The sequence below is a fragment of the Schistocerca serialis genome, chromosome 5, assembly GCF_023864345.2.
Source record: "Schistocerca serialis cubense isolate TAMUIC-IGC-003099 chromosome 5, iqSchSeri2.2, whole genome shotgun sequence".
NCBI classification, from domain to species: Eukaryota; Metazoa; Arthropoda; class Insecta; order Orthoptera; family Acrididae; genus Schistocerca; species Schistocerca serialis.
In genome coordinates this window covers 463,614,339-463,630,853 of record NC_064642.1, presented here as the reverse complement: position 1 = coordinate 463,630,853, position 16,515 = coordinate 463,614,339, and the positions used below count along the sequence as shown (strand labels likewise).

The 16,515-nt window shown below is 42.7% G+C and overlaps 1 protein-coding gene across 1 annotated transcript in view; it reads left to right on the top strand.

Moving 5' to 3' along the window:
- The window catches only part of LOC126481996 (proton-coupled amino acid transporter-like protein CG1139), an 87,017-nt gene extending 72,304 nt beyond the window's left edge, over positions 1–14,713 (top strand). The window contains exons 7-8 of the mRNA XM_050105961.1: positions 14,001–14,176; positions 14,466–14,713. Coding sequence (XP_049961918.1) covers positions 14,001–14,176; positions 14,466–14,713 — 424 coding nt within the window. The remainder of the gene's footprint in view (positions 1–14,000; positions 14,177–14,465) is intronic.
- The last annotated feature ends 1,802 nt before the right edge of the window (positions 14,714–16,515 follow it).

Sequence of the window (16,515 nt, the reverse complement as noted above, 5' to 3'; positions counted from 1 at the left end):
AATAAAAAGTTTTGTATGTAGTGTCCTCCTGTATGTGGCTGAAATGTGGACACTGAGGAAGAAATCTGGAGAAAGGCTGGAGGCTTTAGGAATGTGGCCATGGCGGAGGATGGAAAGAATAACTAGGACTGACAGAGTGAAAAATGAGGAGGTACTGAGAAGAGTAGGACAGCTAAGAAGACTACCGAATATAATAGAAAGAAGGAAAAGAAACTGGAGTGGACATACACTGATCAGTCAGAACATTATAACGTCGACCTACTATCGACACAAAACTATCCAGGCGACAGCAGCATCACCTAACGAGGAACGAGTACTAGTGAGACACACATGTAGTATCGGTGAGCTTGCTGTCCGTGTGTAGAATGGGGAAGGCGTGTGATCCAACTGAGTTTGGCCGAGGGCAGACTGTGCTGGCCCAGAGGCTCGGCACCAGCATTTCGGAAACTGCACAACTTGTCGGGTGCTCGGGGAGTTTTGTAGTGTCTTCTGGCGAAACCAAGGTAAAACTACGTCCAGACGTCGTGGGATCGAGCGGCCACCCCTCATTACGAATGTCGGACCTCATAGGCTGTGAGGCTGGTAAAACAGGGCAGACGGCAAACTGTGCCGGAAATAACATCAGACTTTAATGCTGGGCGGAGTACAAGTGTGCCTGAACACACTATGCACTGAACACTCCTAACGATGGGCCTCCGCAGCCTACGACCCATGCATAAACACCATGACATCGGCAACTGCGATTGAATTGGACACTTAACCATCGACACTGGACGTTGGCGCAGTGGCAGAGCGTTGCATGGTATGCTGAATCCCGATACCTTCCTCGTCGTGCCGATGGGAGGGTACGAATCCTTCGTCTTCGAGGAGAACAGCTTCTTGACACTCGTACTGCGGGACGGAGACAAGCTGGCGGCGGCTCCATTATGCTCTGGGAAACTTCCACGTGGGCATCCATGAGTCCAGTGGAGCTCGTGCAAGGCACCATGACGGCCAAGGAGTATGGTACAATAGTTGCAGACCACGTACACCCCTTCAAGATAGCCATGTTTTCCGACAGCACTGGCATTTTTCAACAAGATAATGCGCCATGTGAAAAGGTAAGTATGTGATGGAGTGGCTAGAGGAACACAGTGGGGAGTTCCAGTTGTGTGCTGACCCTTCAGTTCATCATATCTGAACCCGATCGAACACATCAGGGATGTGACTGGATGTGGCGTCAGAGCTCATCGTCCCCCTCCCCGGAATTTTGTGTTCAGATGTGGTTCAAATCCGTCCAGCGACCTACTAAGGCTTCTTGCTTCCATGCCACAACGCGTCGCCGCTGTTATCCGTGCCAAAGGTGGACACACCGGCTGTTAGGTAGATGGTCAGTGTATGTTAAGAAGGGCTTTCAAAAACAGCCTTAGTGGGTATGTGGAAGGTAAGAGGAGGCGTGGTAGGAAGAGAACGCAGATCCTGGATAATGTGCTCGACCGCAGCATCATTATGAAGGAAACAATGAGTCGCAGGAAATGGGGACACAAAGGACCTGCTAATATAACAGAAAACTGATGGTGATGAGTCCACATCAGTCATGGTGTCTTCGATTACTACCATAGGTCGCATGGAAGCCCAGGTGAATGTGCCCCATAGCATACTACTGCTCTCACTGGCCGAGGTCGGTGACGTGACGCCGTGTATATTTCTAGCAACCGTTCGCCTCGCTGCTGGTATATCCAGACACGAACATCGATCTGGCGTAACAAGATTCATCCGATCAAACGACACCGTCAAGCTCGAGGATCCCGCGCCCACTACAGTCGTAATTGTCAATGTCGGTGAGTCAACATGGGAACAGCCTGCGCTGAAAATAGTTCTCTGAAAAGTTTGAGTATGGTCCAGCAATGTATAAGTACGCTGTCGGTCAGATCTGCCGCAGATGGTGCCTATCCTGCTTCACAGAGCGGGCAGGTCCTAGACCTCCACGTTCTTTGGACGTCCACTCGTAGTTTCAACCATTCACCACAAATGCTCACAAGAGAAGCGCGCGAACAGCCGTTTTACTTCGCAGTTTGCGTTACCTTGGCGCCGGGTCTTTACAATCTGCCGTTTGTCAAAGTTGACGTCAGTGTACGACTCTTTACTCCTTACCGCGTCAGGTGGCCCAGCCATCAAGTATCTGGGTGTGACTATTCGAAATGATCTCAAATGGAATGATCAGATTACCCAAGTAAGGGGTAAGGCGAACTCTAGATTGTTGTTTATTGGTAGAATCCTAAAGCGATGCAGTCCTTCAACAAAGGAAATAGCTTACAGTGCGTTAGTTCGTCCAGTCTTGGAGTATTTTTCGTCTGTATGGGACCCATACCAGTTGGGTCTGATTCAAAAGATTGAGAAGTTCCAAAGAAGAGCGGCAAGATTCATGACTGGTACATTTAGCCATCGCGAGAGCGTTATAAATCTCATAGAAAGTTTGAAGTGGGACACACTTGCAGATAGACGGTGCGATAAACAGAAGGGGCTGCTCACTAAATTCCGAAATCCGATCTTCACCGAGGATGTAGAGCATATATTATTACCACCAACTTTCAAATCGCGCAATGATCACCATTCAAAGATAAGGGAAATAAGAGCTCGTACTGAGGCGTTCAGACAGTCGTTCTTCCCTCGCGCGATCCGCGAGTGGGACAGAGGGGGGGGGGGGGGGAGGAATATGATTTTGGCGCGATTTGTACCCTGAGCCACATACCGCTTGTTGGCTAGCGGTGTATATATGTAGATGAAGATGCAGGCGGCACTTTTCTCATGGTGGGCAGTGGTCGTAATGGTATGGCTAATCAATGTAACTCTAACGAAGAAAACATCCGACTGGGAGTACAAATTGCACCAAGCTACTTTTTGGGGAAAAAATTCATATATTCATTATTTTCCCGCGACGTAACCTTGTCGAGTAAACACCAAGCGACATGCCGTCCAAATCCAGGGTGCCTGATCTCCTCAGAGGGATCTTTGGCTTCCATTGATCTGTGAAGACTGTGCCCTATGGGCTGTTGGTTAAAACTTTTGGATAACTCTCTGTTATTTGTCTTCTCTGGTAACAATCTCAAAAGCACGCAAGGAAACTATTATTAGTATGCTGGAAGGAAAAAACTTAATCCCTCAGGAGTTCTGGTGTCATGGTGCTGCACGACTGTACGCAGGTTGTGGATCTGACGGTTCTGCGACATCATACTCGTAGATTTGTCGTACAAACCACCGGTCAAACATCTGAACCTTTCCCTGAAGTGACGTATTCCAGCTACCTGGTTGAGTTCCGTTGTTGGAAAATGCTGAGATAGATCCAACGCGAACTCAAGAGATCGACCACGCTGCCCCATACTACTGTTCCATACGCGGGAATGGGTCCCAGTAGTGCCTTACCATGGACATCTTCCAAGTTCTATGGCACAGCTGACGTCGAGTTTGGCAGTTGGTACAGTTGGAGCAACCGGACCATTGCCTTGACTGTCATATATGTGACATGATGATGCCAAGCTAGACTCTTGTCGACTACGACACTCAGGCACTTGGCCATGTTGCTTGCTGCAAAGTGCCACCCACATGCCTATCTGTGCACGATGGCAACGTAGACTTTTTATCGGGACTGGCGCTTCAATAGTTTCACTGAAGTACTTCCTTATTGCATCATACAGTCATAGGCAAGAATATTTTAGCTGGAGAAACCTGAGATATCAGCAAACGTAATTAAGATTACAATAATTCTTTCAGATTGTTTTGAGGGTACTTAGCTGAGAAGTTTTCAGGCCTTTGTTGCCTGAATAGATTAAAGACTGGGGTTGGTTTTTGCGATGTATTTTCGGTCTGTTAAACGAAACGAGAAATCATGACTATGACTGTATTTAGTTTGCACGTATTCCTTCACGCTGAGCCCTTTGATGATACCTACTAGCCTGAAAACACAAATCGGTGTGGGGTGGCCCATGCTTCAGCGCACCATCAGGCATTCATCAAACACACACACACACACACACACACACACACGCACGCACGCACACACACACACACACACACACACACACACACACACACAAACACACACACACACACACACACACACATTGCATAATGTTTTATTTCAAACACTGTACTGACTTGTCAGTAAATTTGGTCTCTCTCTCTCTTTTTCTCTCTCTCTCTCTCTCTCTCTCTCTCTCTCTCTGTGTGTGTGTGTGTGTGTGTGTGTGTGTGTAGGTGTATGTGATTATAGTCCACTTTTGATTATGTCAAATACTGTACAGCCCGATCATCACTAAATTTCCTCTCTCTCTGTTTATGTCAAATTCTGTACTGCCTCATCAGTAAATTTCATCTCTGTCTTCGTAATATATTACAGGGGGAATGGCAAGGAAAATATGCAGATAAAAAAACTCAAGATATAACATTTATTTATGAAAGATATTACGTTCCAAAGGAAGTTAGTTACACACTTAATTGAATGTGTACGGTACATACACTCTAGCAATGACAAGGAATGTCATTTAATGTATTTTCACACATTTTCACACATATAATGTTCTTAATTTTTTTCACACGTACAAATACAAAAAATTATCTAGATATAAAAAATACTACATTCGAATAAACCACATTTTCGCCAATACACTAAAACTGCAGTTAAGTTTGAATTATAGCACAAATCGTTTTTATATGTTTTTCTGTCTGGCCGAGCGGTTCTAGGCGCTTCAGTCTGGAGCCGTGTGACTGCTACGGTCGCAGGTTCGAATCCTGCCTCGGGCATGGATGTGTGTGTTGTCCTTAGGTTAGTTAGGTTTAAGTAGTTCTAAGTTCTAGGGGATTGATGACCACAGATGTTAAGTCCCATAGTGCTCAGAGCCATTTGAACCATTTTTTTTCTGTCACACAATGGAAACCTGTAAATTTAACACATATTCCTATTCAACATCATTATTTTTAACAGTTTTTAGAATACACGGTATTGTAAACAGTGGCTATTACAATTATATGTGAGAAATCTTCTTTAGCTACCAAAATTTTGTCAGATGCATCTGCCTTAATAAAATGAAAATGACACTGAACTGAATTTTGTGCGGAAACTGCATACGCGGTGAGTCAATACTTTCACAAGCCCCAAACATGCCATATATCGCCAATATGACAAAAATGCATGAAAGGCGAACCAGGAAAAGTGGCTTGTTCCAACATACAAAATATTTTATTAGTGAGTTAGTACTTGCCGATATCTGTTGAGGGCTATCATGTTTCACCAAGCCAAGTTAAATGCGTTGTCGAAAGGTATGAGCTGAGTAAACGAAATTTCCAATACTTTCCAAAATGATTTATATAAACAACAAGCATTTTAGTCCAGCATCAATTGCATCATTAAGCTACAGACATAACATTTGTAGTAAGATCGTTAGTTATGGTAAATAATGTGAACCTTATTTACTGATTGCCGCCATGTCTGCGGCAACAGTCACTAAGGACCACTGCGCCTGTCTGCAGGCTTCTGTTTGAAGCTATCAGCTCATGCCCTGTACAGTCTTTCATGTACGATACGAATGGTGTCGATGTCTTTAGCTGAAAAAAAGAAGTATCGAGAGTACCTAATAAAACAATTCACTTCTGACATATCAGTCAGGCTGGCCATTAAAATTGCTACACCAAGAAGAAATGCAGATGATAAACGGGTATTCATTGGACAAATATATTATACTAGAACTGAAATGTGATTACATTTTCATGCAATTTGTATGCATTGATCCTGAGACATCAGTGCCCAGACCAACCACCTCTGGCCGTAATAACGGCCTTGATACGCCTGGTCATTGAGTCAAACAGAGCTTGGATGGCGTTTACGGGTACAGCTGCCCATGCAGCTTCAACACAATACCACAGTTCATCAAGATTAGTGACTGGCATATTGTGAAGAGCCAGTTGCTCGGCCACCATTGACCAGACGTTTTCAATTGGTGAGAGATCTGGAGAATGTGCTGGCCAGGGCAGCAGTTGAACATTTTCTGTATCCAGAAAGGCCCGTACAGGCCCTGCAACATGCGGTCGGGTATTATCCTGCTGAAATGTAGGGTTTCGCAGGGATCGAATGAAGGGTAGAGCCACGGGTCGTAACACATCTGAAATTTAACGTCCACTGTTCAAAGTGCCGTCAATGCGAACAAGAGGTGACCGAGACGTGTAACCAATGGCACCCCATAGCATCACGCCGGGTGATACGACAGTACGGCGATGACGAATACACGCTCCCAATGTGCGATCACCGCGATGTTACCAAACACGGATGCGTCCATCATGATACTGTAAACAGAACCTGGATTCATCCGAAAAAATGACGTTTTGCCATTCGTGCACCCAGGTTCGTCGTTGAGTACACCATCGCAGGCGCTCCTGTCTGTGATGCAGCATCAAGGGTAACCGCAGCCATGGTCTCCGAGCTGATAGTCCATGCTGCTGCAAACGTCGTCGAACTGTTCGTGCAGATGGTTGTTGTCTTGCTAACGTTCCCATCTGTTGACTCGGGGATCGAGACGTGGCTGCAGGATCCGTTACAGCCATGCGGATAAGATGCCTATCATCTCGACTGCTAGTGATACGAGGCCGTTGGGATCCAGTACGGCGTTCCATATTACCCTCCTGAACCCACCGATTCCATATCCTGCTAACAGTCACTGGATCTCGACCAACGCGAGCAGCAATGTCGCGATACGATAAACTGCAATCCATATAGGCTACAATCCGACCTTTATCAAAGTCGGAATCGTGATGGTACGCATTTCTCCTTCTTACACGAGGCATCACAACAACGTTTCACCAGGCAACGCCGGTCAACTGCTGTTTGTGTATGAGAAATCGGTTGGAAACTATCCTCATGTCAGCACGTTGTAGATGTCGCCACCGGCGCCAACGTTGTGTGAATGCTCTGATAAGCTAATCATTTGCATATCACAGCATCTTCTTCCTGTCGGTTAAATTAGGCGTCTGTAGCACGTCATCTTCGTGGTGTAGCAATTTTAATGGCCAGGAGTGTATGAAACCGGAGTTTGTTTGCAATAATTACACGTCTGTTGTTTGAAACAGACTGAACGCCTCGATCGTTTCCCTGACCCGTTTTGCTGTGTGTGATGGGGCGTAATCATGGAGCAATATAACTTTGTGTTGCCCTTGCCAATATTCTGGTCGTTATTTACGTAATGCTCGATTTAAATCCATCATTTGCTAATGGTAGCGATCAGTGTTAACGGTTTCACCAGTGTTTAGAAGCTCATGGTAGATGCTGATCCTACCGAACACAGACCATTGTTTTCTTTCGAAAGCGATTTGGTCTTGCAGTGGATGTCGATGGTTTGCCTGGATTCACCCAAGATTTACGACGCTTAGGATTCTCAAAATATGTCAATTATTCATCGTCTGTCACCATTCGTTGAAGAAACGACTTTCTTTTATACCTGGAGAGCAGCATTTCACAAGCGGTCTCTCGATTTGCTTGCTGTCTTTCATTCAGTTCATGCGGAACCCATTTTCCCTTTTTCTGCACCTTTACCATAGCTTTCAACCGAAGAGAGACGGCTTTCTGTGTCACAGTCAACTGTTCCGCGATTTCCTGTTGATTTGAGTACTAGCTTCATCCAATAAGGCCTGCAATTCGTTGTCTTCGAACTTTTTCTGTGGTTCCCCGCACTTGTCGTTTCTCACGTCAAAATCACCACTTTTGAATTTTTTTACCCTCCCGAAACACTGTTTTCCCAAGAGCATGTTCGCCGAAAGCTGCGACAAGCATTCGATGCGATCCTGCAGCAGTTTTCTTCGAATGACAACAAAAAAATCATTGTTGTTCGCAAATCGTAGTTCTTAGGCACAAAACCCGACATGTTTACGGGCTTGATACAGATACCGATGAACGGAACTTGGGTTTGTATGTGTAGACATTCGTCGTCAGCCACTACAGAAAGCAGACGACGCTGCAGAGGCGGTCTCACGGGCGCTACACTGACGGCTGTAGCGAAATTCCGGTTTCATACTTCTACGCCTAGTTGTTGTTGTTGTTGTTGTTGTTGTGGTCTTCAGTCCTGAGACTGGTTTGCTGCACCTCTCCATGCTACTCTATCCTGTGCAAGCTTCTTCATCTCCCAGTACCTACTGCAACCTACATCCTTCAGAATCTGCTTGGTATATTCATCTCTTCGTCTCCCTCAACGATTTTTACCCTCCACGCTGCCCTCCAATACTAAATTGGTGATCCTTTGATGCCTCAGAACATGTCCTACCAACCGAGCCCTTCTTCTAGTCAAGTTGTACCACAAACTTCTCTTCTCCCCAATCCTATTCAATACTTCCTCATTAGTTATGTGATCTACCCATCTAATCTTCAGCATTATTCTGTAGCACCACATTTCGAAAGCTTCTATTCTCTTCTTGTCCAAACTATTTATCGTCCACGTTTCACTTCCATACATAGCTACATTCCATACAAATACTTTCAGAAATGACTTCCTGACACTTAAATCTATACTCGATGTTAAAAAATTTCTCTTCTTCAGAAATGCTTTCCTTGCCATTGCCAGTCTACATTTTATATCCTCTCTACTTCGACCATCATCAGTTATTTTGCCCCCCAAATAGCAAAACTCCTTTACTACTTTAAGTGTGTCATTTCCTAATCTAATTCCCTCAGCATCACCCGACTTAATTCGACTACATTCCATTATCTTCGTTTTGCTTTTGTTGATGTTCATCTTATATCCTCCTTTCAAGACACTATCCATTCCGTTCAACTGCTCTTCCAAGTCCTTTGCTGTCTCTGATAGAATTACAATGTCATCGGCGAACCTCAAAGTTTTTATTTCTTCTCCATGGAATTTAATACCTACTCCGAATTTTTTTTTGTTTCCGTCACTGCTTGCTCAATATAGAGATACAATAACATCGGGGAGAGGCTAAAACCGTGTCTCACGATCTTCCCAACCACTGCTTCCCTCTGATGTCCCTCGACTCTTATAACTGCCATCTGGTTTCTGTACAAATTGTAAATAGCTTTTCCCTCTCTGTATTTTACCCCTGCCACCTTCAGAATTTGAAAGAGAGTATTCCAGTCAACATTGTCAAAAGCTTTCTCTAAGTCTACAAATGCTAGAAACGTAGGTTTGCCTTTCCTTAATCTAGCTTCTAAGATAAGACGTAGGGTCAGTATTGCCTCACCTATTCCGATATTTCTACGGAATCCAAACTGATCTTCCCCGAGGTTGGCTTCTACTAGTTTTTCCATTCGTCTGTAAAGAATTCGCGTTAGTATTTTGCAGCCGTGACTTATTAAACTGATAGTTCGGTAATTTTCACATCTGTCAACACCTGCTTTCTTTGGGATTGGAATTATTATATTCTTCTTGAAGTCTGAGGGTATTTCGCCTGTCTCATACATCTTGCTCACCAGATGGTAGAGTTTTGTCAGGACTGGCTCTCTCAAGGCCGTCAGTAGTTCTAATGGAATGTTGTCTACTCCCGGGCCCTTGTTTCGACTCAGGTCTTTCAGTGCTCTGTCAAACTCTTCACGCAGTATCGGATCTCCCATTTCATCTTCATCTACATCCTCTTCCATTTCCATAATATTGTCCTCAAGTACATCGCCCTTGTATAGACCCTCTATATACTCCTTCCATCTTTCTGCTTTCCCTTCTTTGCTTAGAACTGGGTTTCCAACTGAGCTCTTGATATTCATACAAGTGGCTCTCTTTGCTCCAAAGGTTTCTTTAATTTTCCTGTAGGCAGTATCTATCTTACCCCTAGTGAGATAAGGCTCTATATTCACACATTTCTCCTCTAGCCATCCCTGCTTAGCCATTTTGCACTCCTGTCGATCTCATTTTTGAGACGTTTGTATTCCTTTTTGACTGCTTCATTCACTGCATTTTTGTATTTTCTCCTTTTATCAATTAAATTCAATATTTCTTCTGTTACACAAGGATTTCTACTCGCCCTCGTCTTTATACCCACATGATCCTCTGCTGCCTTCACTGCTTCATCCCTCAAAGTTACCCATTCTTCTTCTACTGTATTTCTTTCCCCCATTCTTGTCAATTGTTCCCTTATGCTCTCCCTGAAACTCTGTACGACCTCTGGTTTAGTCAGTTTATCAAGGTCCCATCTCCTTAAACTACCACCTTTTTGCAATTTCTTCAGTTTTAATCTACAGTTCACAACCAACAGATTGTGGTCAGAGTCCACATCTGCCCCTGGAATTGTCTTACAGTTTAAAACCTGCTTCCTAAATCTCTGTCTTACCATTATATAATCTACACTCCTGGAAATTGAAATAAGAACACCGTGAATTCATTGTCCCAGGCAGGGGAAACTTTATTGACACATTCCTGGGGTCAGATACATCACATGATCACACTGACAGAACCACAGGCACATAGACACAGGCAACAGAGCATGCACAATGTCGGCACTAGTACAGTGTATATCCACCTTTCGCAGCAATGCAGGCTGCTATTCTCCCATGGAGACGATCGTAGAGATGCTGGATGTAGTCCTGTGGAACGGCTTGCCGTGCCATTTCCACCTGGAGCCTCAGTTGGACCAGCGTTCGTGCTGGACGTGCAGACCGCGTGAGACGACGCTTCATCCAGTCCCAAACATGCTCAATGGGGGACAGATCCGGAGATCTTGCTGGCCAGGGTAGTTGACTTACACCTTCTAGAGCACGTTGGGTGGCACGGGATACATGCGGACGTGCATTGTCCTGTTGGAACAGCAAGTTCCCTTGCCGGTCTAGGAATGGTAGAACGATGGGTTCGATGACGGTTTGGATGTACCGTGCACTATTCAGTGTCCCCTCGACGATCACCAGTGGTGTACGGCCAGTGTAGGAGATCGCTCCCCACACCATGATGCCGGGTGTTGGCCCTGTGTGCCTCGGTCGTATGCAGTCCTGATTGTGGCGCTCACCTGCACGGCGCCAAACACGCATACGACCATCATTGGCACCATGGCAGAAGCGACTCTCATCGCTGAAGACGACATGTCTCCATTCGTCCCTCCATTCACGCCTGTCGCGACACCACTGGAGGCGGGCTGCACGATGTTGGGGCGTGAGCGGAAGACGGCCTAACGGTGTGCGGGACCGTAGCCCAGCTTCATGGAGACGGTTGCGAATGGTCCTCGCCGATACCCCAGGAGCAACAGTGTCCCTAATTTGCTGGGAAGTGGCGGTGCGGTCCCCTACGGCACTGCGTAGGATCCTACGGTCTTGGCGTGCATCCGTGCGTCGCTGCGGTCCGGTCACTGGTCGACGGGCACGTGTACCTTCCGCCGACCACTGGCGACAACATCGATGTACTGTGGAGACCTCACGCCCCACGTGTTGAGCAATTCGGCGGTACGTCCACCCGGCCTCCCGCATGCCCACTATACGCCCTCGCTCAAAGTCCGTCAACTGCACATACGGTTCACGTCCACGCTGTCGCGGCATGCTACCAGTGTTAAAGACTGCGATGGAGCTCCGTATGCCACGGCAAACTGGCTGACACTGACGGCGGCGGTGCACAAATGCTGCGCAGCTAGCGCCATTCGACGGCCAACACCGCGGTTCCTGGTGTGTCCGCTGTGCCGTGCGTGTGATCATTGCTTGTACAGCCCTCTCGCAGTGCCCGGAGCAAGTATGGTGGGTCTGACACACCGGTGTCAATGTGTTCTTTTTTCCATTTCCAGGAGTGTATATGAAACCTTCTAGTATCTCCAGGATTCTTCCATGTATACAACCTTCTTTTATGATCTTGAACCAAGTGTTAGCTATGAATAAGTTGTGCTGTGTGCAAAATTCTACCAGGCGGCTTCCACTTTCATTTCTTAGTCCCAATCCATATTCACCTACTACGTTTCCTTCTCTCCCTTTTCCTACTGACGAATTCCAGTCACCCATGACTATTAAATTTTCGTCTCCCTTCACTATCTGAATAATTTCTTTTATTTCGTCATACATTTCTTCAATTTCTTCGTCATCTGCAGAGCTAGTTGGCATATAGACTTGTACTATTGTGGTAGGGGTGGGCTTCGTATCTATCTTGGCCACAATAATGCGTTCACTATGCTGTTTGGAGTAGCTTACCCGCACTCCTATTTTTTTTATTCATTATTAAACCTACTCCTGCATTACCCCTATTTGATTTTGTATTTATAACCCTGTATTCACCTGACCAAAAGTCTTGTTCCTCCTGCCACCGAAATTCACTAATTCCCACTATATCTAACTTTAACCTATCCATTTCCCTTTTTAAATTTTCTAACCTACCTGCCCGATTAAGGGATCTGACATTCCACGCTCCGATCCGTAGAACGCCAGTTTTTTTTCTTCTGATAACGACATCCTCTTGAGTAGTCCTCGCCCGGAGATCCGAATGGGGGACTGTTTTACCTCTGGAATATTTTACCCAAGAGGACGCCATCATCATTTAACCATACAGTAAAGCTGCATGCCCTCGGGAAAAATTACGGCTGTAGCTTTCCCTTGCTTTCAGCCGTTCGCAGTACCAGCACAGCAAGGCCGTATAAGTCTTTATTCAATAAGAAGCATTGTTTTTCTAGATAACGAGAGCTAGAACGAAAATTTTTCATCGGTTTTTCGGATTTTTATCCGGTTACAAAATTTGGAATTATCTCTTTTAAAATGATATATAAATCACTTAAAAACTCGAATAGAAAGTATTTTATTTAAAAAAAAAATAATCATCTGCTCCTGTTTAAAAAGTTGAAAAATTTTACACGCATCACTTCAAGATCAAATAAAGCTGGTAACTTTTTATATAAAAGACGAAATTATGTTGATGCTATTGGTAGCACTGTCGAAAACTATACAGAAGCTTTTCAGACCATAAGCCCATACAGCACGTAGAATTTCTAATAATTGTGCTGTTATGGGGACCAGTGTGAAAAGGTAATCGACTTGCAGATTGTGAGAAAGCACTGTTATAAACGTAAGTCAGTGAACCAAGCAAAACTTACCTGTAATAGAAACTATGAACGAACGGGTAATGGAATGGAAGCCTCTACAGCCATTGAAATTTTCAGTTGATCGGTGGATGAGACAGGTGTTTGTTATTCTAAATTTTTAGGTGATGGGAACTCAAAAGCATATAAAAGTATAGTAGCATCTAGGCCTTATGGTGATAAGAGTACCACAGAACAGGAATGAAACTAAGTCTGAGAAGCAAGAAAGCTTCTGGTTGTAAAAGCATAAGAGGAAGGCTGTCAGAGAAAATTGTTGATGAATTACTACAATACTATGGGTGTCCATTATGAATAAAATTGATGATTTGTTCAGCAGTGGGTTGTGTGGGTTGCATTCTACCACAAACTTTCAACAAACAACAAACCAATACATCAACTTCTGCCTCCTGGACAAATTCATGGAGCAGGTAACACAGCACCCAATACTCAAATACATTATGCATGCAGAAACATTCCAGCTGTACTCAAATAAGTCAAAAAAATCATTTACAGGGACTTGGTGAAGCGTAGACATGGACAGACCCATTATTCAAATGGGTCTTTCAACAATCTCATTTGGACTGTCATACCAAAAACTGTTTTTGTTAGGAGAGAGACATTAAAATGGTGGGGTTTTTTTCATTTGGAATACTTTCGAACATGGTGCAAAAGAATCAGATACTCTTGAATATCGAGGACTATATATACTGACTGGCTGTTTAGTTGTAGTTGAAATATACCACACTATAACTGGCTGTTCCATTTTTAAAGATGGAATTAATTTTCAATTTCCCATGAGTGACATGTTGGGCTTTTTTATTTCGAACCCACCTTTATCATGATGATGATGTCTGTTCAAAAATATTGATGACATCATACATGCATGTGAGGGACATCTGATAACCTCCAGTAGATGCTTGAAGATGGTGTAATGTAAGGTTATGAATACTTTCAATTATATTCCAACTAAAAGTGTGGTGACATTTTTCCTTTTGTTACAGACTTGCACAATCTGCCAAATTAATGTTGGCAATTGCAATTTTTGTAAGCCACAGTCTCCAGAACTATGTGAATATTGAGATTGTATGGAATGGTTACCTAATGGAAAAGTTACAGAAACATCCTTATAAGATGTTGTTTGAATACCTTGTTCGTATCTTTCTTGTCACTATTTCATGTGAGTATTACAAATATCATAAACAATAAAGTTATAGTAGTAGATTAAGTCATAATGGTTCAGAAATGTAAGGAAAAGTGTACTAATGACTATGAACTTGCAAATTCACATTCAGCATAGGATGTTGACAGATTTCAGAGAGATGAAAGAAGTTAGTCTTTTTAATAGCTAAGAATTGTAGGTCAAAGTCATCATCTTTTTAATCTGCGTTCACTTAAATATCTATATCTACGTTTTTTATCATGATCATATAATGGAATTCACAGTATTTCCTTTTTTATGTTCACAGTCGTTCTGGCAGTAGCAGTTCCAAATTTGGAGCTGTTTATATCTCTGTTTGGTGCTCTCTGCCTGTCAGCTATTGGAATTGCTTTCCCAGCCATAATATATTGCCTCTGCGTCTGGCACAATGAAACCACTCAATTCAAATTTGTACTGTTGATTTTGCGAACTGGTTTTATAGTCTTGTTTGCTGTGGTGGGATTTGCTGTAGGAACTTACACCTCACTTTCAAACATTGTCATTGAATTCAGCTGATGTCATTGAAGAATTCACTGAAAAAGATATATTGGCAGTGGTATTGTCGTGGCCATGATTGACAGCCAAACGTTTTAAGAGGACTAGTCACTGACACTTCTCCTAAAACAACACAATGTTGAAGAAGTGCTCAGTTACAGACATCATATGTCTCATTCTTCTAACTGAGTAGTGGAAGTGTGAATTCATGCAGTTCACACATGCAGTTGGTTCTCAACTCGGACAACATACAAAAGCTGGGCGTAGAAAGCTGTTGCTGTGCACATAAACCATCTGAAAGTCCTTCTGCAAATGTCTTTCAGATGTTATAAAACTTAATTCAACAAAATGTATAGTATCATACAGTACTGAACTTGTTTGAAATATCTTAGCACAACTACATAATTTGGAGAACTGAATTATATATGATCCACCGTAAGAATGTATGCTATGATAAATGAACACAGTACTAACTGAAAAGGTCAACACAAAGTATAGTTAGTCACCAGGACATTAAAATATTTATTGTTTTCTTGTTTGCGTATTTTCCGTAGAATTTGTTGCAAGGAATAATTTCATTCCACCTGATCCCATACTGAAGTCTCTGCATAAATGAATAATGTTATTTGTACATATAATACAAGAGATTGTCAGCCATTACCCTCCAAACTCTCAAGCAAACAAACAATACATGTTTTTGTTCCAGTTAATTGAGCAAGAGCAATATGTTAATTGAACTTTAGACAATATGATCTACCATTAGTACTTAGGTGTAAATGCATATTACCTCAACATCTAAAATATACTTGTATTATCAAGTGCTCATAAAATATGCAAATAATGATTGTGACTAATTTGACACTGTAAATTGCCTGATGTACAAAGAGAGATCTATTTTAACTGCATGTAAATAGAAATTTAAAATCTATCTTGTCATTTCAGTGTAACTAAAATTAGTTGTCAAAAATGTAATCAGCAGAATTACGCAACTCAAGAAGCATTTTCAGGCTAAAAATTAATGAGAAATTGCCTTCAGTTATTAAAGATGATTGTAGATACAGAAAGTCACAAAACTTTAACTGTTAATAGAATATTTTCAAATAAACTCGGTCATCTTATTGTTACTCTGATGCATGTGTTAGATTTTAAACATATTAGTATTAAGTATTTATTTGAATAGTCTCCTTCATACTGCTGTCTTAACATATGAATATAAGTAGTTATTATGAAAGTCATATTGTAGAGTTTGTTGATAGTATTGAATCCAATCTTGCACATTGTTATTATTAGCTTGTATGTATGAATATGCAGGAACTGTGAGTGTCTATATGTTGTCTTATTGCTGTATGAGTATTGTGAATGATAAATTATTAAAATCCATTTTGAATAATATCACACTATTAATAGGCTTTTCTCTTAATGTTCATACAAACCCAACATATTATTGTTATTATGTGTGAAAATATGTACAAAAATACGAAAGAAGTAATAGCTCAGAAGTCTGAAGGAAGGTACCAAGCAGAAAGAAATGTAAAATAATGATACCTCTGGCATTGTGGTAGAAGATGGTACACTGAAAGCTGAGATGATTGTGTGTTTTAGTATACGGCTTCCCGTACAGAGCACCATACATTCACTAAAAGTTTGTTGAGATATTATTTGGTATTTGTGTATGTGTTGAATAATAGCTGACTGCCAATAAGTTTAATTTCTTTAAGACCTCACTAAATTACTCTTCTGTAAAGTTATATTGATATTTTTTTGCACTCTGCACTAATCTGCTTCTGACAGCTATGCAAGAAGTTGCTATTAATATATTAATC